At 48.0% G+C, this 24,209-nt stretch overlaps 8 protein-coding genes across 8 annotated transcripts; 5 read left to right on the top strand and 3 right to left on the bottom strand.

Annotated features, from left to right (window-relative positions):
- Nucleotides 1-217: 217 nt before the first annotated feature.
- Nucleotides 218-2,406, bottom strand: EDB82DRAFT_151786 (cytochrome P450). Its single transcript, XM_025733882.2, has 3 exons — nt 1,806-2,406; nt 1,483-1,753; nt 218-1,432 (listed from the first exon to the last, which is right to left on the bottom strand). The coding sequence occupies exons 1-3, from the start codon at nt 2,172-2,174 to the stop codon at nt 393-395; spliced, it is 1,680 nt and encodes a 559-aa protein (XP_025584744.2). The 5' UTR covers nt 2,175-2,406; the 3' UTR covers nt 218-392.
- Nucleotides 2,407-10,703: 8,297 nt separating this feature from the next.
- EDB82DRAFT_496851 (uncharacterized protein) lies at nt 10,704-12,627 on the top strand. Its single transcript, XM_025733880.2, has one exon. The coding sequence runs from the start codon at nt 10,854-10,856 to the stop codon at nt 12,435-12,437; it is 1,584 nt and encodes a 527-aa protein (XP_025584742.1). The 5' UTR covers nt 10,704-10,853; the 3' UTR covers nt 12,438-12,627.
- Nucleotides 12,628-12,647: 20 nt separating this feature from the next.
- On the top strand, nt 12,648-13,677 carry EDB82DRAFT_151062 (uncharacterized protein). The gene has a single exon (XM_025733879.2). It carries the CDS (start codon nt 12,782-12,784, stop codon nt 13,478-13,480), a length of 699 nt encoding a protein of 232 aa, XP_025584741.2. The 5' UTR covers nt 12,648-12,781; the 3' UTR covers nt 13,481-13,677.
- An 819-nt stretch (nt 13,678-14,496) lies between these two features.
- EDB82DRAFT_151329 (Cenp-O kinetochore centromere component-domain-containing protein) lies at nt 14,497-15,756 on the bottom strand. Its single transcript, XM_025733878.2, has 2 exons — nt 15,580-15,756; nt 14,497-15,520 (listed from the first exon to the last, which is right to left on the bottom strand). Exons 1-2 carry the CDS (start codon nt 15,650-15,652, stop codon nt 14,727-14,729), a joined length of 867 nt encoding a protein of 288 aa, XP_025584740.2. The 5' UTR covers nt 15,653-15,756; the 3' UTR covers nt 14,497-14,726.
- A 1,160-nt stretch (nt 15,757-16,916) lies between these two features.
- Nucleotides 16,917-18,705, top strand: EDB82DRAFT_544990 (acetyl-coenzyme A transporter 1-domain-containing protein; the record flags this gene model as incomplete). Its single annotated transcript, XM_065609426.1, has 2 exons — nt 16,917-18,316; nt 18,399-18,705. The coding sequence occupies 2 exons, from the start codon at nt 16,917-16,919 to the stop codon at nt 18,703-18,705; spliced, it is 1,707 nt and encodes a 568-aa protein (XP_065464627.1).
- Nucleotides 18,706-18,856: 151 nt separating this feature from the next.
- On the top strand, nt 18,857-20,577 carry EDB82DRAFT_574248 (uncharacterized protein). Its single transcript, XM_065609950.1, has 4 exons — nt 18,857-18,863; nt 18,918-19,438; nt 19,509-19,844; nt 19,882-20,577. The coding sequence occupies exons 2-4, from the start codon at nt 19,139-19,141 to the stop codon at nt 20,161-20,163; spliced, it is 918 nt and encodes a 305-aa protein (XP_065464626.1). The 5' UTR covers nt 18,857-18,863; nt 18,918-19,138; the 3' UTR covers nt 20,164-20,577.
- Nucleotide 20,578: 1 nt separating this feature from the next.
- Nucleotides 20,579-22,171, top strand: EDB82DRAFT_496842 (DNA/pantothenate metabolism flavoprotein). The gene has a single exon (XM_025733874.2). It carries the CDS (start codon nt 21,002-21,004, stop codon nt 22,097-22,099), a length of 1,098 nt encoding a protein of 365 aa, XP_025584737.1. The 5' UTR covers nt 20,579-21,001; the 3' UTR covers nt 22,100-22,171.
- Nucleotides 22,172-22,420: 249 nt separating this feature from the next.
- EDB82DRAFT_544988 (major facilitator superfamily domain-containing protein) lies at nt 22,421-23,835 on the bottom strand (the record flags this gene model as incomplete). Its single annotated transcript, XM_025733873.2, has 2 exons — nt 22,421-23,331; nt 23,385-23,835. The coding sequence occupies 2 exons, from the start codon at nt 23,833-23,835 to the stop codon at nt 22,421-22,423; spliced, it is 1,362 nt and encodes a 453-aa protein (XP_025584736.2).
- Nucleotides 23,836-24,209: the final 374 nt, after the last annotated feature.

The following is a 24,209-nucleotide window of genomic DNA, read 5'->3' as shown; positions in this document are numbered from 1 at the left end:
CCTCTTGCCCGTGCGCCTTTCGGCAATTGAAGATTGGGTCATATTCTTAGAGGTCCTCGTTCATCCATGCTCAAAATAGGTGCTCAAGAATCGCGATCAGATTCCCCCTCTTCAGGAACAAGATGTGATAAACAGACGACCTCCAGTAAGCAAAAGTACAGAACAATAGCGTAAGACATAGGAAAAGGCACGCATGTGCCGTATCGTATAAACATAAACATGAAACTCATAGCTTTCTCATGACATGATAACATAGTATAACCTTCGTACAAACTCATTTCCATCAAAGGTTCATAAAGAGAAAGAGACAGAAAGACACTTGGGTATCGCAAAGCAGAGCAAGGAAAGATACCAGTACCTTGATTTCAAAAGTGTGAAGTTTTTTACTTCACTTAGTAGGTTTCGAAGGCGAAGCGGAAACCTTCAGATCCCTTGTATGGGATGGGCATGAAGTAGTCAGCATCAATCTCACAATCTCGAACTCGGGTTTCGAAAATGCTGAGGTAGCCAACATCTCCATAGCGTTGATCGCCGTCATCGCTGCCAAACACAACTCCACCACTTCCCCATCTGCGGAAGAGTTTGGCTAGTGTAAGGTAAAGTTCGGCATGAGCCAGAGCCATGCCGAGGCAGATGCGGGAACCAGAGCAGAAGATGTCAAGGTACTTGTCGAGCCGCTCGCCATCTTCAACCCAGCGCTCAGGGTGGAAGCCTCGGGCGTCGTAAAAGATGCTCTCGTCCATGACAGTCTTGTAAGGACTCATGCCAACGATGGATCCTGGTGGAAGATTCCAGTCCTCGCCGTTCTCACGATCATGGTATACGAGAGCTTCATCTGGCGCAACACGCGCGAGACGACTGCTAGTTCCGATACCAAGTCGTAGTGCTTCCTTGACTACTCCCCGAAGGTAGGGGAGCTTCTCCAGTCGTGACAGCGGAACCGTCTCATAAGCATCAGGCATGGCAGCAAAGAGTTCGTCTCGCAATTTGCGAAGAGTCTCAGGGCGATTGAGGAGATGGAACGTGGCAAGGGACATGGCCCACGAGGTAGTGAGGGCGCCACCTTGAACACTGATTTGGCTTTCCTGAGCCTGGTGTGAAGCATTCTTCTCCCGTGTAGAGCGGGTCCTAGTCGACAGCATGGTAGGATGACCTCCATCCATTCTCCATTTACCAGTGCTCTGAGGAGGATCAACACTGTGAATCTGCTCGAAAATATCATTCTTCATCTTGAGAAAACCACCCCATCCTGGCATACATCGGTTCGAAATGGACTCGGGCAAAGCGTTGACAAGAGTGAGTACCCAATCGAGCTGCTGCACACATGGTCCCATGTGGGTACCGATGAGAAGGTCGTTGGTGACTTCGGCGCCAAAATCGGGTTTTTCGACAAGATGATCACTTCGAGCAAAAGCATATTCGTTGATAACGTCTAGTAATACTATTAGAGGCGCGAGGTGATATAAGAATAAAGGAACTTACCATTGGTCAAGGCCGAGTAGGGATACATGACATCAAGAGGTTGGCCATTGGATACCTCGGCGTAGTTCATGAACGCAGTAAGAAGGGCTTCCACTCTTTCCTCGATCACCGGCTGCAGTTCGCGCACAGTTTGAGTTGTGTAAAGAGGGTTCAGCGCACTTCGCCGCAACTTGTTAAGGCTGTGGTCGATGGCAGCAAGAGGGCCTTCAGTCGCAGTCTTGGGGGCTGCGAGAGCGTTTGGGTGAGGGACTTGCGTACGAGGAGCACCAGACTAGGTTGATGTTAGTGATTGTCCTCGTTCTTCTATAGCACAACGTGTTTACCTGCTGGGTGTAGAATGTCCACTTGTCCCTGCGTCGGCTAGGTCCGGAGTAGAGGTCTGAGAAGAACTCGGGATCTCCAACATGAACTTCCCAGGGGTTGATGCGAACGATGGGGCCATAACGTTCATGCATATCGATGATCTTGTAGGTATATTGTCCCCCTAAGACAAAGTCGTAGTAGAACTCATAGTATTGAGTTAAAGCCGCCAGCTTGGGACCTGGAATATGGGCCAGAGGGCTAAACCATAGTCTCCAGACCACAAGGGCAACGACATAGATGAGCCAGATGCCTGCAAGCAAACACCCGGCCTGCTGCCAAGTAAGGGCAGCAATGGTCTCTTGGACCGCCATGATGGTGTTGGAATCCATTCATGAGCGACTCGCCCTGTAGGACGGTATTGTCATTGAACAAGGTAGGGTTAAATATGAAATACCGGAGCGGCCATGGGCTCTCCAGGCTGCAGAGCAGAAGCCTTTGTGAAATCAGTTGGTCGAAAGCACGAGAAATAGTGCTGCATTTGTATTTCAAGCATTATAAGCACAAGCCTTCACCGCATGGACTCTCCTTCAGTCGGAGCGGATAGGCTGAGAGACGGGGAACAGTCTGCCGGGTGCGCGAGCGGGCCGCGTGGGGACGTTTCGATGGCGGTGAACGACAGCTCGGAAACCCAAGACAGGGGCGGCGCCAGTTGTCACCGCCAGTGCTGCGGATGTCGTTGGTCGAGAGGCAATCGTGCCTCATCCAAACAGTCTTAGTCGCATGGAGGGCCAATTGGTGATGCATCCGGAAGCCGGGGAGCTTGCAAGCATCGCCGCCGCTTGCCTTTAATAGGATGCGCCATCGGATCGCTAAGACGTTTATGAAGGAGTTTTCAGGAACGAATTTAGTTCGAGGTTGGGAACTCCAGGGGTCCAAGAGGATGATTCTGAAAGTTGGTAGATTTTTCTAGAGAAGGATTCAGAATGAGAGGTTGGTTGGTGGTTGTGAATGTGGGAACGGCAGGTTGGTCGGAGGTCGGTGGTTGGTGGTTCATACATTCCTCAAATGTTACATGGCTTACACCTATTGGTGCAGGAAGGCAGCGGTGCTGTATGAAGGCCTAAGATGGGTGCTTCTGATCGGTTGCATCCGAGCTAATTTTTTGATGCAATGCACTTGGCCAAAAAAAGTGGGAGATGAGATGATGGCAGACATTTGGCAGCCCAGCTCGACCCTTTGATGCGATGTGATGCAGATGCAGAAGCAAAAGCAGACGCAGACAAGTGCTCACGGGCCATATACGGACCATTTTGACGGCAGATGTTAACACGACAGATGATGACATGCAGCAGGTAGAGTGTATTGTGTTTTTGAGCTCTGAGAATAATACAATGATATGACAATATAATGCAAATTATTCGTCTGGCAAAGTGAGACTGGAAGACCAAATCAACTGCACATTTGCTCCCCTTGATACTGCCCGAAAACCGACGACATAAACACACGTGTTTAGTCAACACTTACGCGCCCCTCCTACCCCTCATGCTAGGATAGCAGGATAGTCACATTTTTGCTGTCCGTGATACCCATGAGCCACCCTATACTCATCCCCATCCTATCCCACAAATCCATCTATCTTGACCGACAACTCGAAATGACTATGCCGAAAGAAGCACCACAGTTATACCGAAGCATTCAATTTGTTGCCTGTTCTGTGTGTTTCGGTAATTACAACCCTTGCGTGAAAGGTTGACTGGTACGAGAATCGACGGTATCGGACCACACTGAAGCCATTATACACGTTGAACAGCGACAGCTACTACAGCAACAATCACCGTCCACTGTTGTTTGTCCGAACATCACCGAGAATGTAGTCCAGGGGAAAAAGAAAAAAAAAAGACCGAAGCTTCATTTCAGCGATATTTTAAATGATTGTAGACCGGCACGGTCTTTGCGCTTCACATGTCACACCACTCAGGTGTATTCGGTGCTTGAGAAACAACATCGTGATGTTTACTTGCTAGAGATAACAGACATGCATATTTAACAAGCTAAAGTGAGACTTTTGAGTCTGGATTATGGTCTTGCATGATATGATGCAAGTGAAGCTCAAGTTAGCCATCACCATCGATGTTCAGATGATCGATGTTTCAACAACCCGCACCTATTATGGTAGGCCACGACCTGGCCATCTAGGTGACGCTCTTCTATTTGCCAGATCTGGATGCCGCATCCGATCTCATGCATCAGAAGAGGTCAGTGCAGTGGATGATAGATAGATAGAGAGATGAGAGAGTACAAATGGGGTTGGAGAGTAGACATCCCGCGTCCATACTACTCCACCCCCACACGGAAATCCGGGGTAAATGCCTCCATTTATTATTAGTCCCAGATATGAAGCACCTGCCTACCTTGCCTTGCCTTAAGTAGATGCTCATGCTGGGTTAATGCTGAAAGAGATAAGAGACGGGATGCACCCCTCCCTTCCTTCCTATACATTAAACTATAGGGCTGATTCGAACGTGTCGTTTCTCAAACTGGTCCCTGCTTCGGCTGCTGCCGCATCGTCGTCAATAGCCTCACTTTCGACTTACACACATACACCCAATTAGATCACGTGAAAACAACATCAACATCAACGGCCGCAATTACGAAAAGGGTCATGCAATTAATTAAATAGCCGTTTTATTTGTTCAATGGAAATGAAAATCGCCTCCAGCCGGTTTTCTATTACAACGTTAGCGTCAACTAAAGTCAACGGCCTCCTTCCCTTGGTCAGGTACTCTCTCTGGACGTTGAAAAGAGGGGAAAAGGAAGGATCGCGCATTCCTTACTCCAGGTCTCAACCGCCGTGGCTGGCAAACGGGTTTCAGATGACCACAAATTCGACCCTTCTCTTTCTTTCCTCCCTCGACAATACTTCGCCTTCATTCCATCGTCAATCAATTCGTTGCCACATCCCTCTCGATGGCTTATATACGATGCGAAACCGGAGTCACCAAGGAATTCTGCTTCCAATTGCATAGTACCTCTCTAGTGGGAGGACACTTGAGATGGGACTCGAAAACGACAAGACGCCATCTGGGATGTCCCTGGATCGATTAATTAATACTCAGTTAGCTTCACAGGTTCCACTAGGTCCATTCAGCTCCACCAGCCGATTCGAGATCACGATAGTTCAAACTATACTCTGTAGGGCTGCAACTTATGCAATAACGTTAACGCCCAGTCTCTTTAGTCCATAAAATGGTCAAACTATCGAACTCAATAAACGTCACAAAGCTGTCAGCTCTCATCTCACGGTGATAGGCAAAGTATCAAGAATTATTGTTACAAGTCGTATTCCAATAGGTGTAGGTATCAAAGTATTAAGTCGGTCCTGGGACCTTACGCACTCATTTGTACGTTTCTATAACCATATTGCCGTTTCCCCTCCTCCTGACAATCCCATAATAGATAGATCATGATCCGAGACCTGAGTATTCCGTCTAATAGTACTTTTCCGAACCGTTTCCCAAAGCAGAAGAAAGCATAATCCCACAAACTCCGTCATCCCACGAATCCCTTTTTATTTCGATCGGTAGTCGATATCATCATTGCAAAAACAGTGCGCATGTCGTTGAAGCACGCATGTCGGCTTGGTATTACAGTGTGGCCCTGAGGAGGGGTTAGCAATCTGAGTGGAAAAGTTTTGAGAACTAGGAAACTGACCTGAGGCACGCTGGCTCATAACAGAAGTCTAGTCGCAAATGTTGCATCGTCTTATTGCTCAAGAACGGGAACGAGCTGAGGGCACTTCTTGCCCTTGGGGGGCTTGGGAGCACCAGGCTTGACAACGCCGGTGGTGTCGTAAGGTCCGCGAGGCATGATGATGGTGGTTTTGTTTTTGATTTGTTGGAGCGGTACAATGAAGGTTCGTTGTCCTGGAAGTTTGGACAAAGATAAATATGCTGATGAGTTGGTTGGTAGAGTCGTTTGGTTGTAGGTTTTGTGTGTGGGTGTGTGTTGTAAAGCAGCAAGCAAGTAATGGCAAAGCTAAGCTGAACTGAGATGATGAACTGAACTGAAAGATAGGAATCCAAGGGCAACGCGCACAACGGGGTATTCTTAAAAAACCAAGAGAAACTGATCGCAGCAAAGAAAATATGACGGGGACCATTTTGTCTTAAATCTGAGAAAGGTACCCCCGAAATTTGGAGGCTCGCGTGGCTTCTACGCACCGATACTTTCAGGTCTGGTCATTACCTGGCGGTCAACGCACAAACACCCCTGATAAGTTGTCCCTCCTAGCCCAACTTTTGGAAGACGCCCCCCTGTGCCTGGTCTTATCCTAGCAGACCGCAGGCCTAGCTGTTCGACTATCCCAGTGCTAGGATCGGCAGGGGCCGTGAGCCTCTCTGTCTTTTTAGCACTGGACTGGTCTGGCGGCGGAACGCCAGGTCAAGTTGCCGGGCCCTGGTTTTGGACTGGTCTGGGGGATTATCCAAATGTGGCAATTGTTTGTTACGGTGATCGGGAGTCATGTTTGAGGCGGGATGGTTCTTGGGAGTCTCAATTCTCGATTTCAATCAACATGACTTACATGGCTCTCTTGAGCCAGAGAAGGAGGAGGAGCAGCAGCAGCAGCAGAGGGGGACCGATTTGGCTAGTCAGTTAGTCATGACTGCACCTGTGTACTGTGCTTGCTGTACAGCGCTGTGCTGTACATACAGACTCTAAAACGCAAGGCGAGCGAGATGAACCAGATCAAGGGCGTTTGATACGGGTCAAGCCAGCCAGGGGTCGTCCAAAAAAGTTCAAGTGAAGGGATGGTGGACACCAGACCAGACCAAGCTTGTGGGGAATCTCAATCACTGTCCGGACCAGGATGAGGCTTGCAACTAGGGACTTGTATTCCAAACGGAATTCTAGAAGAGACGCCACGATGGATTTTGGGCTCAAAAGTCACTATACGTTGGGGCGCAAGGGGAAGCGAAGCAAAAGGAAGGGAAAAAAAAGGGACGGTGAGCGACTCAGCTGGACTATGATGACATTCAGATCCAATCTCGGTGTGGGATAGCACACAGGATAGCATTTCATACATTATGACAAGTCGGCTAAGCTCTCCATCCGACGACACATCATTCCCGTTGAGACAAGACCAAAAACAGGGAGACACATTGTAAAAAAACCATTGTTTTTTTTGTCAACCACTCAAATTAATTAATCAATGGCAGGCAAAAACACTGATTCAATACAAAAAGCAATGATTAAAACAGCATACGTACTCACTCGCACTGATCGTTTCTTCTCTTGTCCTCTCCGTCATCATACCACACCGACCGACGACCAGCTGCACATGAGTGTGTCAAGTACACGTCTCCCCGGCTATTCAGGCCTTGATGCATAGGATTAGGGTCGATGGGCATATAGGTAGGGTCGTTGTACATACTGTAGAGGTGACGTCTGTTGTGTGTTGTATTGTTTTGTCCACCGCTTTCGGGTAGACCCTAGCCTTGGTGCTACCTACGTATTAAACAAGCGGGCTGTTAAGTGGCAGTTGGGTCGGTCTGTTGTGCTGTTACTCCATAATATCGACGAGCCAGTTCATGTTCATGTGGACTGTTTGATGGATTGTGCTTTACAAGACCCCTTTCCCATCCCAACCCATCCACCCATTCCCATTCTTCCATCACCTAGTTAGCCAAGAATCTCCTTCGCACGAGCCAGTTCATTTCCCGAGCCACGTTATTATTTCATAGACCAGGGTCTAACTTTTTTCTTTCCATTCTCCCATCCTTGACTAACACTAGGAATAAAGAGCCTGGTCATCTGTCACAGCCCTGTCAAAAAGAAAGCAAAAAAGGTACTGTATCAACGGCGTTACCTTTGAGTTTCCACCATCATCCATTGGTGCGGTGCCATTGAGAGAATCACAAGCAACGCTGTCAAGGTTAATCTACCTACGTTTATACGGAACTCTCTCAAGTTTCCAGTTCCACGGTCCAGTGCCCTTTTTCGTCTGCCGATCGGTTCGGATGGTGATTCCAAAGTTCCGGGAAGGATTGATTGGGATTGTCAAAAAAGTGCCTCCAGTGGCAAGGGAAGAGTTTCCCGAGTACGGAATATGTCAAGAGCAAGGATAATTTGTAAGGATGATTGATGGATACGGAATAGTTAGACAGTCATGGGTAAGTAGGTAATTTATCTATTCTTCCGACAGTTTTTGACAGGTTTCGGGTGTGAGGCAAACACAACTGCGACACGTCAAAGGCTAAGCTCAGATGCTGGGGCGATCGTTTTTTAAAACAAACAAATAAAAAAAGATGCGGATACTGTGTGTGTAACCATGACATACGAGGCTCAAGTTGACGCACAGGAATTTTTGATCAGTACTTTTATTCATGATACACAACATTATGACCTACAGTTGTCAAAGTAAATAAATTGTCATTGACAATATCAATAGCAAGCAAAAACCACCAGGACAAGGATTCATGAATACGAATGAACCACACCCCATTACCGTTTACTACTACAAGAACATGCTTTATTTTTTATTTTGTTTTATTTTTACCGAGTAGTACAACGGTCCTCAACGATGAAGAAGGGTCTGAGAGCTTAATATGGCCAATCGGAGTCGGTTCCACGAGAACGGTCCTGTCTAAGTGCCCTTGAAATTCCATCCATTTGCAGGCTCCTTTTTTTTTGTCCTCTTCTCTCACACCCCCAACCCCAACCCAACCCAAGTCATCCCATCCCATCTGCCAGCAAGCAAGCAGGCAAACTAGGAGAAGTGCCTGTCCCGACTCTTCGCTGTGGGCTCTTTTTTAATTCCACCGGTACATGGAACCGAAAGTGTCGGATCACCGGGGCGGGTCTTTCTCCCTCTTGTTCCTAGCTGGATGGGTTGCACCCAAGAATGAAAACCTATCTATCCCTGTTTGCCATGCGATCGAAAGCGCTTTGAACATCTGACAGAAATCAGATGCCGTGCAAGTGCCGCATCCCAAAAAGCTCTCACTCAGCTCAAGGGAGACGAAAATGTTGGGGAAAGGGTGTGTAGTGTGTGTGTGTCATATTGCGTCTTGTATGAGTCGAATGACTGACTGCATGTACATATATGTAAGTGCCATCCTGTTAAAAAGTCCTTTTGTGCTGTAGCATGTACACTTCACTACACACGCTGGCTTCGTTGTCTAGCTTGGCCTACGTTTCTGAGCCCAACTGGTAACAGAACGAAACCTGGAAAGCAAGTGTTGTCCGGGCTGCAGGGGTCATATTCCCCGTAGGTCGCAACTCACTCTAACACCCCCGGACAGCGGCAGCGTCAGAACCGTGGCTCCGGTGCCGACGCTCTAATCTAGCCTCCATGTCACTCGCTGTTCTACATACCTAGCTGGGCTAGCCTGTCTACTGGCTCTATTAGCTAGCTGCCCGGCCGGGGAGGGATTCGTTACCTGGGCAGGGTTTCAGGACCAAAACTCATCCACCTGTAAGCGCCATCGAATCGGTGACAGCATGGCACAAGCAAGGCTGAACCTGGTTAAATTTTCTGTTGTTGCCTGTCTGTGTAGGGTTTCAAAGCCCGTGATGGGGAACTTTACGATCCCAAACGCCCCCCAGACCGCTAGATAACATACATTGTACCTACATACGTATGTACATGCTACCGGTATACCGGCCGAGATGTCATGCTAAATTGGAGATCCGCTTTGGAACAACGAGGCTTCCTTCCAGACGGTTGGGCATGGGCATGGGCCATGAGCACGGTTATTTTCCAGGCGGTGGGAGAAGTTCCAGAAGATTTCCCAACGAGTCAACCCTGCAAGGAAGCATTGCGTCAAGGGTACGCGAGCCGAATATCACAAATAGGAGTTTTGTGGTCATAGAAACTATGCGGTATGAGGTGAAACGAGTCCAGACCGACTCTCTTTTCCAATGCGGTGGATAAAATTGATGATGTTTCAATATCGGAATACCGCCTACCAACATAATGGTCCAGCTAGCCTCGGCATAATCGACAGACGGGGCTCTGACTTTGACACCGGTATAATGATCGGTATAAGCAAAGGACATCTGTCGGTCTGGAAGCCTGTAAGGGGATGGATATTTGCGGATGCTTGATATGTGGAATCTATTATGGAATGTGATCGCTCACTCCGATGAGAGACTGAGTAAGGAATAGTTGTTGTCTGATGTACATGAGGCTGTTTGCCAGTCTTGATCAAAGACAGATCTGTTTCATGAGAGACGAGACAAGAGACAAGAGCAATCAACGACCTCCAATCAGCCAGCCAATGTTGTAAAGCGACAGGACAATGCAATTTACTTGGCGGTCTATTCATGCAGTTCCAGGGTCCAAATCAGACATGATGGGCTAGCTCTGTATTCAAAATACTCCGTAGTCGCCATGTAGATCTACAAACTGCAGCAAAAAAGCAATGTTTGTTGCATGAGGTTACAAGCAGCCAAGAGCCTATCATGTCGGCATGTCTGGGGTTTCATGTACTCGTATTAATGACTCGCAATGTTTGTATAGGTTAAATTGAGTTTGAATCATGTACCATTGCAGTAGAAAATACCCTTTATCAGGGGAAATGCACTTACTTTGTCTGTGCAGCTATTAAACGTAAACGCGAGTCAAAGACTCAAACTACAGCCCGGGCCAAAGCTACCTATCCTACTACCTCGTTGTATTGTAGTACTCTACGTAGCACTTGGTCATGACTCCACCATGGCTATTAAATTACTTGCCATCAGTCTCTCATCTTGTATCATATCAAAGTCTATTGAAGCTGCTTCAATATTCATTTATTCTCCTCTAATACTCGCAAAAGCCACACTCGCTGATGCATGTTCTTCACGTGACCTATAATGTCTGCCTTCCATATGCGTCTAGCGCTTGCTCAGGCCCGACGTGATCCGCGGGGGCTGGAGCCAAAGCCAAAGCCAAAACGCGCTTCATCTCGAAACAGCTCAGCTTCATATTGACCTCCACTCTACGGCTTTAATAAGGGCCTGTCCTGAGTTATATCGCCTACAGTATTGTCGCATTATTGCATTTTATTTTTATTTTTATTTCTGCAATGCCTGCCTGCCATGGTTGTCGAGTGCGTAAGGTCAAGTGCGATGATGGAAACCCCTGCTCGCCTTGCCGTCAGTTCGATGTCCAATGCATCAGGTCAACGGCGCCTAGGAAACGTCAGAACCCCAAGCGAGGACGACTTGTAGCCCAGGCCAGAGAAGGCAACATCCAGCAGCAGACGGTTCTTTCGCCAAGCGCTTCCGTGTCTCCTTCGGCAGTTCATTCAACGCCTCATGCAGCTAGCGAATGGCCGCCAGGGAGTAGCCCTGGTTCAGCATCAGCATCCGGTCCTTTCTCTCCAAACTCGGAGGCCTTTACCAACGGCTTCTTTCACTCGCTGCTGCCAGAGTTTGAAAAGGTCGTTTACCCTTTCAGTCCTGCAATCACCCCCGAGGAAATTCTCGCATCAATATCCATGATGCATCATAATCCCGAGGACGCAGCTCTGGTATACGCATACGCTGCCGTCACTACCTTTTTATCACAGACGGCAGACAACACGCACGGTAGTGTAGCAGCGCAAATAAGCAACCTGGTATACCACAGTCTCGAAGCACATCATCGTGCCGGCATCAGTAGTCATGGCCCTGGACGCGTAGATGAGGGGGTGCCTCACAGCATCAAGCGCATCATTACATGTATCTACCTCGAGATCTCAACAATGGGTTTAACTCGCCTCGACCGAAGTTTCAGCTTTATCCGGGAGGCAATATCATTAATTCAAGTCATGGAGGTCCAGCAACGGACGTTGCCAGACCCGACACGGACACCATATCCGATGGCTCGGTTCCAACAAGTTTACTGGGAGGCATATATACACGAAAGATTTCTTACCATCGCCGATGGATATCCTAGCATTATGCCCCCTCTTCACACAAACCTCTCGGCTACAGATGCCTCCACACCGGAACACATCAGAGTTGGGTTTAACTGCTTAATAGAACTCTTCCTGATTCTGGACGAGACGTTCCTCGCATGTTGGCAATCGCAACGGGGTTCGATTGGTGGGCTAACGGTGCAGTGGATCGAGAACAAGCAGGTGCAGCTTGACCAGGCTGAGATGAACGCCGCAGCGGCCGAGGCAAGGATGAGTACTGCTGGACACGCTGGCTTTACGGAACTGCAACGTGCCGACCTCTTCATCACGAGACTTTGGTTGCGCACATTGTTATGGCAGCTGGCTCTGTCACAAGGTCTTCTCCACTCCGGATCCTCCGATACAACGCATGAAGGGCTATCACTACAGTTCCCAGCATCGCGTCTGTCAATACAACTCCGCAGTCTTGTTGGCAGGCTAGACAGTATTGTGAGTATAGCAACCCAGGGCAGCGGCATCATACAGAAGCTCTTTGAGATTGCCAGCACAATCGCCGATGTCCTTGCCCTTCCTACGGGTCATAACGCAGAAGACGGTCTTCGTTCGCATATTAAAGATTTTCTATATATTGTCAATTTCCTGCTGGAGTTGGGATTGATGAGAGAGAATCAGAAGGAGTATCTGCGTGAGAAATATCACATGTTGCAGCCGTTGAATACAGAGGAAGATATGCCTGCACATAATGGAGAGCAGGCAGTTGTGTCTTGATATGACAAGGCCCATGTTGAGGATATCTGATTACTTAGCCAGGATAGGTTGATTCTACACGTATTAGTCAAAAGTAATAGCATGTATTATGAGTTATGATTACCAAGCTTCACGAACTTAGGAGACGTATCCAAAAGGGAGATCATGTTTTGTTTGGTATGTAAACAAAAGGTAGTGAACAAAAATAAAGTAAAATTAAATGTATAGAAAGTAGGCATCTTAAACTCAGTTTCTTCTACATGCGCAGACAAGGATTTCTAGCGCCACCAAAAAACAGGCACCCCCACTCACACAACGTCAAGCCTTGAAACCAATTCACGTACCCTACAAGTTCAACATCAAATATGCATTTCCAACCCGTCGAGCAAATGACTGACGAACCATATACCGCTCGTCCTCAGGATGAAACTCAAACTGATCATCCAGAAACAAACGATGCGCTAGATGACGTCTTTGGCTCGGGTCCTTCGTCACCTACAGAGCATCATCACAACGATGAGTCAGGCACAGCTCACCCTTCTGATATCCGTCGATTACAGACAGAACATACGACAGCTGGATATCGTGAGGGTATCACGGTCTCCAAGGAGAGCAGTATTCAGGCTGGTTTCGATGAGGGGTTCAGTCTTGGCGCGAGCGTAGGGCTTAGAGCAGGTCAACTGCTAGGTCTGCTAGAAGGCATCGCAGAAGCCGTCCACAGCCTCAAAGACGCGGATTCTTCTCGGATCGCTGAGCTCATGAAGCAAGCACACGAGGAACTCAGCACGCAGGGTATTTTCAAGCCCGAATACTGGGCTGAAGACGGGAACTGGAAGTACAAAGTTGAGCCTGCCGCAGGCGCAGAAGAAGTTGTCTTTGCGGATGTGGCGGATGCGCACCCACTGGTGAAGAAATGGACAGAGGTTGTTGAGGAGCAGATTAAGTTGTGGAAGATTGATCGGAGTATTTTGGATGATGAGACGGGTGTGAGGTTGGAGAGTATAATGGACGACACGCTAGGATCGGGAGCTGCACCAGTGGCAAAGAAACCTTTGGATTGGTGAGGCTATTCAAGACTTTGGAAAGACAGCTATAAAGCTAAAGAGGGACCCATGGGATCCAATTGGAAATATTTAGGTGTGACTTTCTTTCTTGGATGAGGCGGGCTAGCTAATGATTGCCAGAATAGGATGTTCCGGAAGTGATTGAGATGCAACACAGAAGACATCTACAGGATTCTATCATGAGTTTAGCTGTATTGACATTGCGAGGCGAGTCTGCCTCGACGAAGTCCAAAGCAATGTATGGGGATGACACGCTCGACATCTCACACGTCACCTGTCAGTAACCAGGGATAGTCTCTTGGCCTTGTTCCCAGGCCTGAAATCCGAGGATACAATCATACATGTATCATGTACGAAGCCTCACATGATACGAAGAACAAGGAATATACATCGGTCAAGTTAAATGTGGTGCTGTGGTGCTGTGATGCTTTTTGCAGTATGGTTTGTTCTCTCGTTTTGCTAGACTAATAATCTCACACCCCAGTAACATAGCAACCCGGGAGCTGACCGAAGAGAGAAGTGGCATATATGGCCTGCTAATAATAGATATTGGCCATGCTTTGGCTGATATGTCGTATTGACAATGTGTTCTGTCACAAAGCTGCCTGTAGCCCATGTAGCTGAGTATCCAGAGCCGAACACCAATCTTGCCCAGGTCCTGAACAGCTGAAATGGCCAAAAAAAGAGCACTGCCGCTGATAAGCCCGTCCGAGCATCGGGCCACCTCGATGTTTGTTGTTTCGGGTGGCGCAACCCACCGCCTTCTCATACACCGACAATTGAACATCCGATATTCTATCCGAAACTCGAACTCTTCATATACACCATCTGAGCGCTATCAGCGCCCCTGATCTTTGAGTCTGAGTGCCCCTTGCGTCTCTAGTGCTCGACCAGAAAGAATGCAGTTTGAGGGGACTCTTATCGCTGCCACTTTAACTCATCCACCCTGACAGCTCAAACACCCGCGTTTCCATTGCTGCCGTAAGGTGCTTGTGGCTGTCGATAGAGTGGCAGTACCGGGTGCATGTGTGCAGAAAATTTCTCTGCAATATTGGGGATAGGTCGAGCCTGCCAAGTGTGCCTCATGCCCTGAAAGATAACCTTTTGTGCCTGGGACTGAAAGTCCATGAGTTGGCTCTTCTCTCGTATTCTGGCTCAGGATAATGCGTGTATTGGCTGTCGGGTATTGCGTGCCTCATATCTCATTCGTTATTTCGTGATTCGTGGTGATTGTCGATCGTCAACTTCAGCCATTGACATACTTCTGAAGTGTCTTGGCCACATCTTCGATACGATCGTACTTGCCATACAGCTCTTTCGTCGTCTCCCAATCGCGGCCCTCTCTGCCAAACATCATAAGCTTGATAACATTGCCGTCATTGTCCATTATAACTCTGCCGCTTCGGTCATCGGCCCAAGAGAACCTGATCTGCTTGGCCTCAATGTCTGCTATTCCGACCTCAACAATGTCATCGGGTAAGACTGTGTCGTCAGTTCTGCCATGTAGACCTAGACTTCGTCTCAAATCGGCGGAGACACCCAATCTGTTGTGGTATCGCACGATCTCTCGTCGCAACGCCCTGACAAATCGATCCAAGTCCTGCTGGGGAGGATTGTCGCTTTCCGGTCGTGGAGCTGGGAGATGACGCGCCGCCAACCCGGAGATGGGAATCGCAGGAGGGAGTGTATTTCTGTGAACGCGCATATACTTCGAGTTGTAGTATGGCCGGTTGAGAAAGACGTAGTACGGTTGCAAGAACCGGCTCTTGGACATTATTTCGAATCGTAAGCCTAAGACATGACCGCTGTCGACTGAATTGGGATCGGGATCATGAACCTTGAAGGTCGTGACGGAGCTGCACGAGCGGTAAAGGTTTTGTTGTGTATGTGCCTTTTGTTTTTCGGACTGGCTGAGGACTTTGGCGTGAGCCGAAGACTTGCGGGACGAGAACCCTTTGGTAGACTTGAGGAGAGCTTGTGTTGAGGGCGCGGAGAGGATGGTAGATGTTTGGATCTTGAGCGACTTGCGTAATGCAGCAGCTGGGTTGTTCTATGCGTCAGACAGTGTTTTGAATGCGCCATTGGGTTTAGCTACCAACCTTGTTCTTTAAGCGCTACAATTTCCTGATCAATAAGCTCGCTCTCTGTTGGAGGTGGAACTTCGGATGACATGATGATGATAGATGTATCGGGCGACAGGGTGAAGGGTGAAATTGGGATTGCGATGACGAAGAAGATGGTGATGCTGTTTTGGTCTGTTTACAAAACAATGGTTTGAGAGTCACGATTGGTTGAAGCTTTGACAGGGACATTGATAAGATAAGACCGTCTTTGTAGTACCCGCCCGCCTCTGACTTGCATGGCCCCGTATAACAAGTTCCATGACTAGATTAATTTGGGTTGATCACATGGAAATGATTCCTAATGAGATGGAATATTTTCTACCTAGTATCGGTTGATGGGTACAAGATAATTATACTGAGCATATTCTGTTTTTTGTAAGCATTTTTTATGTCTTGGTCCCCTGATTTGTCACACCCATAGAATATCACCCAGTGACAGATTGTAGGAGGTCTCATTGGCCTTGATACTTCCCAGGCCCCGGAACATCAACATCGTCCAACCCCTGACGCGCTTCCTTTTTGGGAAAAACTGAGTTCGGAGAGTGCTTGGCTTTCGGGGTTAAGTCGATCTATTTTGCTCGGTCCTTTCTGCGGTTTGTGAAGTAGATTTCTGTCTTTCTGTATTTATTCTGGAATCTCCGCTCTATATCTGTATTTTTCTGTTCAACTGCTTATTCCTTTACGTCAAATTGAGATACATCCTTCGTAGTAGACCCTCTCTTACATCGCCACCAAAAAGGATTTGTCTTCAAAAAGAGGCCAGCTAAGAACAAAAAAAAACACCGTCTCTATCGCCTATTCCCATTCAAGATTCTAGATCCATCCCCAGATAGAAAACAACCCAATCATATCACATCTCATAGAGGCCACGGTAGCGGGAGCCTGCAAGGTCCTCTTTTTCTGCCTGCGCCAACCCGTATCCGAAACGTCTACAGTGACCTTCTTAAGATTTCCAATCATTCACTCCTGGTACAGCAACGACTGACAACTTTCCCTTCCTTCCTTCCTGTCTGCTGCACTCCTTCAACTACTGCATCCATTCTTACTTTCACTCACACTCTGATTATACTTTCTGTTACTTCTTTTCTTCTCCTTCTACTCTCTTCTCTTCAAACAATCTTCTACTCGTCTCCTATATTTGTACTTCTCCATAAAATACGTCACGCAAACGAGACAGATCCATCGAATCGCACCCGCATCTGACTTTGACGCTTTCGACGCCTCGTCGCATTCGTTCAACCCCCCTTTACAATCTATACCACCACTTTCTTTTACGCGCGCCGTAGCCTCGATCCTCTTTCCCTCCGGCACCTATGACCGCCAGAGCTCGACGACCTCAAAACAAACCCGGCCGGCCGCCCCTGATAATCAAGACTGGAGATACAGAGGATGCGAATGGGAACGGTCACATCAACGGCAACGGCAAAATGAGCAGCGGAGTAGAGATGCGCCGAAAGGCCGCTAATCCAGGAGACGAGAATGTCGCTGCAAACTTCATCAAGAGCGAATCCTTTTCCCTCGACGATCCTGTTCCAAAAACACCCGCCCTCAACGATCATGGCTTCTTCGAGCTTCCTCGACAGGACCAAAGGAGTTTCCTTCTCTTGGTGCTTCTATACTTTTTGCAGGGCATTCCCATGGGTTTAGCGACGGGTTCCGTGCCTTTTCTGCTCAAGAACCACATGTCTTACAGTGAGATTGGTGTCTTCAGTTTGGCCTCATATCCATACTCTCTGAAGCTTCTCTGGAGTCCATTCGTGGACGCTGTCTGGAGCCCCAAGATTGGCCGACGCAAGACTTGGATTGTCCCCATTCAGTTTCTCTCTGGTTTCGGTATGGTATGGCTTGGATCCCACGTTGAAGCCATGATGGACACGGCAGGAAAGCCCGGCGGCATGACAGCCTTCTCCTTTATGTTATGGTGGTTTTTCCTCGTCCTTATGTGCGCCACCCAGGATATTGCTGTAGATGGCTGGGCTCTGACACTCCTGACTCCTGGAAACGTATCGTATGCTTCGACTGCGCAAACCGTTGGTCTTACCGCTGGCCACTTCATGTCCTATACCGTTTTCCTTGCCTTCAACGCTGCCGATTTCGCCAACAAATGGTTCCGAACCGTTCCTTCCGATGAAGGTCTTCTCTCACTTGGAGGATACCTCAAGTTTTGGGGTTGGTCCTACATCATTGTTACTATTGGACTCGGACTTTTGAAGAAGGAGGACAAGTCGCAGAATGAAGATGGTGTCTGGGATGTCTACCGTATCATGTGGGGTATTTTGAAGCTTAAGAATGTTCAGACTATCATTATTGTTCATCTCATAGCCAAGATTGGCTTCCAAGCTAACGACGGTGTCACCAACTTGAAGCTTCTGGACAAGGGATTCGGCAAGGACAACATGGCTTTGACGGTTCTGATCGATTTCCCCTTCGAGATCGGTCTGGGTTACTATGCTGGAATGTGGTCTCAAAAGTACACCCCCATGCGTCTTTGGTGCTGGGGCTTTGTCGGTAGACTTGTCGCCGCTCTGTCTGCCCAATTTGTCGTGGCAATCTTTCCTTCTGATGGAGTCACATCTTGGTATCTGTTGGTGGTTATCGCTGAGCACCTGTTCTCGACCTTTACCAACACCATCATGTTCGTTGCGGTCTCGGCTTTCCATGCCCGAGTGTCAGATCCTGTAATTGGCGGTACCTACATGACACTACTTGCAACGTAAGTAGTACACATCGTGTGTTCAAAGCGCGCAAGCTAACAACTCATATAGTGTATGCAACCTTGGTGGTACATTCCCCAGGTACTTTGTTCTGCAGCTCGTCGACAGCTTTACAGTGGCCACATGCCACCCTGGCAAGTCTGGTGCGTCGGCATTGAAGGGCACACTCATCACCGAAGCCTTTTCATGCGCAGTGCAGTCCGAGAAGGAGCGATGCGAAGCCGGTGGTGGAACATGCGAGATGACCCACGATGGATACTACACGGTGAACATTCTCTGTGTATTGTTTGGCGCCGCGACATTCTTCTGGTACATCAAGCCCAAGGTGATGCATCTCCAGAGTCTGCCATTGCGCGCATGGAGATTGACAAATGAGAACAAACGATAAAGTAAGAGAAGGAAAGAGTTGAGAACATAGAACGGCTACATGTATGGGTAGTAGAGAGTGGGAGGCCCGCGCTGCATTATTCGATACCCGCGGAAATAGTAGTATAATATACAGATGGCCAATTAAACAAAAATAGTCTGTGTATGCAAGGGTCATTTGTATGCCTGTGACACCAGCTCCTATAAATTTCCACGAAGCTAATGAATGAGCAGCATATCAAATGAAAGCAGACATGAACAGCCAAATATCGAAGAAGATAAAAATCTTGGATAGATGGCTAACGCATGTAGGATTGTTGGTCTGTCAATTCATATGATGCCCAGAGCCTGACAAAGCATTGCTGCCTGATATTCTCGATTGTTCAACTACCAACAGTTGAATGATAGAACAGCATCTGCTCATGGACCAAGCATAGCATCAATTGGCCATCATAATGTCTGGTAGCGCTCTTATTGCGAAGGCAAACAACATTATTCGCGTCCTTGACAAAGACCGTAGAGACGCGTCTTTCAGAGCACTTTCGAATATGATATCGACCGATATTGCCGAACAAACATATGCCCAGATCCTCGATGGACTACCAACTGAAGATTCACTCTTGGAGGGCTCCCCTTATATAGAAGGCCATCCTGTCTTTGAGTTGGAGCAGACTCGGATCTGTGAGAGGTTTCTTGAAAAGGCACGTAGAATGTGCGCTACTCTTGATCCTTATAATATGCAATTTGATGGACATGTAAGTGGTATCAGCACAGGAATGTGTTATAAGGTGGTAATATAAAAACTAGCTTTCAAAATCGTTCCAGGATGCCAATATGGGTTCTAAAGAATACAATATTCGTCTTGTTGAACTCACACTTGTTGCCTGTCATCAAATAGTTGCCTACTTCTTCAATCTTGACGATAGAGCACACAATCATCAACTTTACCAGAACTGGGCACAGCAACGACGAATGGAACAAACTTTGACATTGGAAGTCAGAGATATTATTCCACCCTCTGCATTCTTGCATACATCATACACATATTTCCACCAATATCCCCAAGGACTTGCAGACGTTGTTGGATACTGGGCAGAAGGACGGATATTTGGTGGTGTTGCCGTTTTTGACCGTGGCGAGACCGAGTCAGATATGTTACCCGTACATGAAACGAAGACACAAGTCTCATAATTCTCAGTGCAAGTCTATGTGGATACATGGAGCCAAACTCAGAGGCCCAAGGACTCTTTATCCGCCCACGCCAGATCAATTCGACTCATCAGCTTTCTACTATCTGATCCAGAAGAAACGACTACTCGCCCTTTACCAATTCATGGAACCAACGAGAGCCGCCCTCGGTGGCATCCATATGATGCGCTCGCAAAGTATCACGTTTTCCGCGACAAGTACGAACGCAGACTTTCCCTGGAACCTCCCAAGAGAGAATGCATGCTCGTTAATGCCCACTGGCCAGAATTGACCGACGTGTACATAGTCAATAACACAGACTATATACGGAGAGAATGAGGAGTAGTTACTGATGAGCAGATTGCAGCTGCTTCGGCGCGTCTGAAAGAGGTGACCCCTTTATCGCCTTGTTGGCATCTGAATCTTGAGAAGCACAAATGATAAAAATATATCAAATACTTATTAGAGTTGTACTTGATGAGCTAGTTATAATTACCGAATAGCCGTTCTTCCGGATTGATTGGCAATGATATTTTATGGAGATAATAACTCATGATCTGATGTAGTGTATCGGGTGTATCATGAGACATATTCCTCATGTTAGTCATGATTTATTGCCGGCAAAGTAGTTACTTTCTGATAGTCAACATCATGAACTCAACAATTAAAAGTCATAATTAAAATCAGATATCTTGTTATGCTAGATATATTGTCGATATCAATCAATGAAATAATCTTTCTTTTGCTACCTATGTAGGTGATATGCGTGCCTATTTACTTGATTCAAGCTTCAAAACCTTGCCGGGATGATAAATGCGTAAGTAGTATCCGTCACAGTTGATGGGGCCAGAAGCGAGGAATGGAAACAACTACGCACAAATAACCCTCAAATCTCGTTCTCGATTTCTCTCCTTATTCAATCGCCTGAAATCAACATCTCCAAAAGCTTAATTCCCTGCTTATACTCCGTCTTCCGGGATCCGGACGTCTGTTCAATTAACCCCGCCCGACCTCCCGTCCGGACCTCCGCATCCGCGCCCGCATCCGAATCTCCGCCCGGCTCACTCACCCACTTACTCACTTTGTGCGCTGACTCACCAAGTCTTGATTCCCAACTTCAACCAAACAAAATGGCTACGCCTGCAAACACCACTGCAGAGGCTCTCGCCTCAGAGGAAGCTTATTTCTCTCAGAATCCTCCGCCGCGCAACTTGGCAGCCCATACAGCCCTCGCAGATGGCTTCATTTCCTCCCACGCCGCTGCAGGTCGCCGTGTCGTCCTTGTCACGTCAGGTGGAACAACTGTCCCCCTGGAGAAGCAGACAGTCCGCTATATTGACAACTTCAGCGCTGGTACTCGTGGCGCTACGAGCGCAGAGTACTTTCTCGAAGCTGGCTATGCCGTGATCTTCTTGCATCGTCAGTTCAGCCTGCTGCCGTATTCGAGACACTACTCTCACGCTACGGATTGCTTTCTGGACTTCTTGACTGAGGATGCCGATGATAGAATTGCTGTGAGAGGTGAGGTACAGGATAAAATGAGAGAGGTGTTGAGAAAGTACCGCAAGGCGAGGGATGATAACATGCTTCTCACTCTACCCTTTGTTACTATCGTCGACTACCTCCACGAGCTGCGTGAAATTGCTCGACTCATGCGTCCCCTCGGCCCATCTGGTCTCCTCTACCTCGCTGCTGCAGTGTCAGACTTCTTTGTTCCTCCTGACCGCATGGCCGAGCATAAGATTCAGTCCACCAACGCTGTTGAGCAGAAGCGCACCGAGGAAGAAGAGACTTTTGACAATTTTGACTCATCGCCTTCAGTCCCACGATCAAAGCGTCTCATTGTCGATCTTGACCCCGTTCCCAAATTTCTCAAGAACCTTGTCGACGGCTGGGCGCCAGAGGGTATGATTGTGTCTTTCAAGCTTGAGACAGATCCTGCGCTGCTCGTTCGCAAGGCCCGCTACAGCCTCGATCGTTATCAGCACCATCTCGTCATCGGAAACCTGCTCTCAACGCGAAAGTGGGAAGTCGTCTTTGTGAGTCCTGGAAGAGATGATCGCTGGGTGCGTGTGCCTCGAGAAGGTGGTTGGGGAGAGGCTGAGGAGAGGCCACTTGTTGCAGAAGAACTGCCGGCCCAAGATCCTGACATTGAGATTGAATCTCTTATTATCCCTGCAGTCCAGGAGCTACATGGTGAGCACATCAAGGGCCAGGGTAAGAAATAGGTACAAAATGAGTCAAAATATAACGAGATACGAGTAGCTGGTAGAAATATAAACAATCAAGACTCGACCACCATTCTACAAAAACAAAAATTATATTTTACTATATGGTGGTATCTTATATACAAAGAATTGCAATATCGTAACGACTTTTCTTCCTTTTCCTTTTGATTTCCAAACTCCTTCCTAAATCAAAACGCAATGCTTTTGTTCTGTATCATAATGTTTTGAGCGCCAAGATTTCTCATTCAGCTCGGCTTATTTCCAAGACGAGTATCATCTTCGTAGCGTGCCGTCGTAGATATGCGTCGGCTTTTGAGTAGCTCAAAGGGCGGCCTTCCAGTTGTGCAGCCCAAGAAGGGTAACCTTGGCCAAGAACAGCGAGATCATAGAACCTACATAAATGACGCCAGTTAAGATAATGAGTCCCCAGTACTCGCCACCATTGGCCTGGACAATACTGCCACCGATGGGAATACCAATCAGACAAGCAAAAGACACAATCGTGTACGCCGTCGCATAGTATCGTCCGTACTCCTGGGTCTTGCACAGTCGCCCAATGCAAACAGGTGCGATGGCGATAGAAGTACCAGAGGAGAAACCGAAGAGCACGGCGAAGATGATAACGCCAGCTGTCGTTCCACCGAGAGGAAGCCATACGCAGAAACATGCCACGATGGCAAGGATGACGGCGAGGATGCTGACGTTGAAAGGACCGATCACATCGGCATAATAACCCGGAAGAAGCCGACCGATGACTGAACCAGCGTTGAGAATAGGGATGAGGTTATATGAAAAATCTTTTCCGAAGCCCTTGTGCAGCGCATACGTTGAGATGTATCCGAGAGGGATGAAGAGTGAGAATTCGAGCAGGAAGACGCCGATGGTAGTGAACAGGAAAGGCAGGCTCTTGAAGATCATAAAGTTGGGGTGTGCCGTTGCGTCCTTGGCTGGTGGAAGTCGGGACTTGAGGAGACTAATACCGATCAAACTGCAGACAAGGCAGATGAGAGCAATAACTCGGGTTGCCCATCCGTAACCAATCTTGTCGATTAGTCGAGTCAACATAAAGGGGTAGATAATACCACCGATTCCACCAGCAGTGGATGCAACACCGGTCGCCAGGCCTCGTCGGGCCTTGAAGTAGTGACCAACCGCAGCGATCGATGGAGTGAAGAGCAGCGAAGATCCGAACCCGCAGAGTAGACCGAATGCGACAACAAAGTGCCAGAGTTCTACATAAGTTAGCGCAAACAATACCAAGAAAATCAGAGAGGAAGAAACTTACGAGTAGCAAAACTCATAAAGATCATACCACCGACAGTGAAAACTGCACCAGCAATGACGAGCCACCTAGGGCCATACTTGTCAAAGACAGGCCCGATGTAAACACCGCAAAAGAAGGCGAGGAAGGTGTAGATGGAAAAGATCCAACCAACGGTACCCTCACTATACTCTGTGAGCTGGTTGTCGAGGACATAGGCCTGAAAAGTGCCGAGAGTGTTCATTAGTCCAAGCGAAGCGAATAGAGAGAACCACGAACCAGCGACCACGGACCACGCCTGCAAGCCGCCCTCTGGGTACGTTTCCTGATAAGAGGCTGTAGATGCAGCGGTTTGGTGCTTCTCGAGATCCCTGCCTGTCTTTACATCGCCGTTTCCCGCGTTGACTTGGTTGACATGGTTGATGACATCGTCTTCCTCGTAGAGGGCGCGAGAGGTGACTTGGTGGCAATCCATTTCTTGTTGTTTCGAGTTGTTCTTTGTCCGTCCGTCCCCAGATAGCGCTTTTATTGTCTCTTTACAGGCACTTCGACATGTCAATTGGGCGTTATTGAACAGTTAAAAAGACGGGACAAAGGGCAGATCATGCTTAAATATAAACATGATCGGATTTCGGCGCTGACCCGGCCAAGAAGAACGAGGCCCGCTTTCGGAGCGCGGCTGGATTAACCATAGAAGAAGGATTTGTCGTGATGAGAAAAGTAATGAAAACTCATCATTTGTTCGCCTACTGCCTCGAGCTCCACCTGTTCGCGGGTATGGAACGGTCGTTGATCAAATCGAGACATACTTGTTGGGTCTAAACCAAAAGCACTGACTAGCCAACGCCT

The sequence above is a fragment of the Fusarium venenatum genome (assembly GCF_020744135.1).
Source record: "Fusarium venenatum strain MPI-CAGE-CH-0201 chromosome Unknown EDB82scaffold_2, whole genome shotgun sequence".
NCBI lineage: Eukaryota > Fungi > Ascomycota > Sordariomycetes > Hypocreales > Nectriaceae > Fusarium > Fusarium venenatum.
This window is presented reverse-complemented; position numbering and strand designations above follow the sequence as displayed.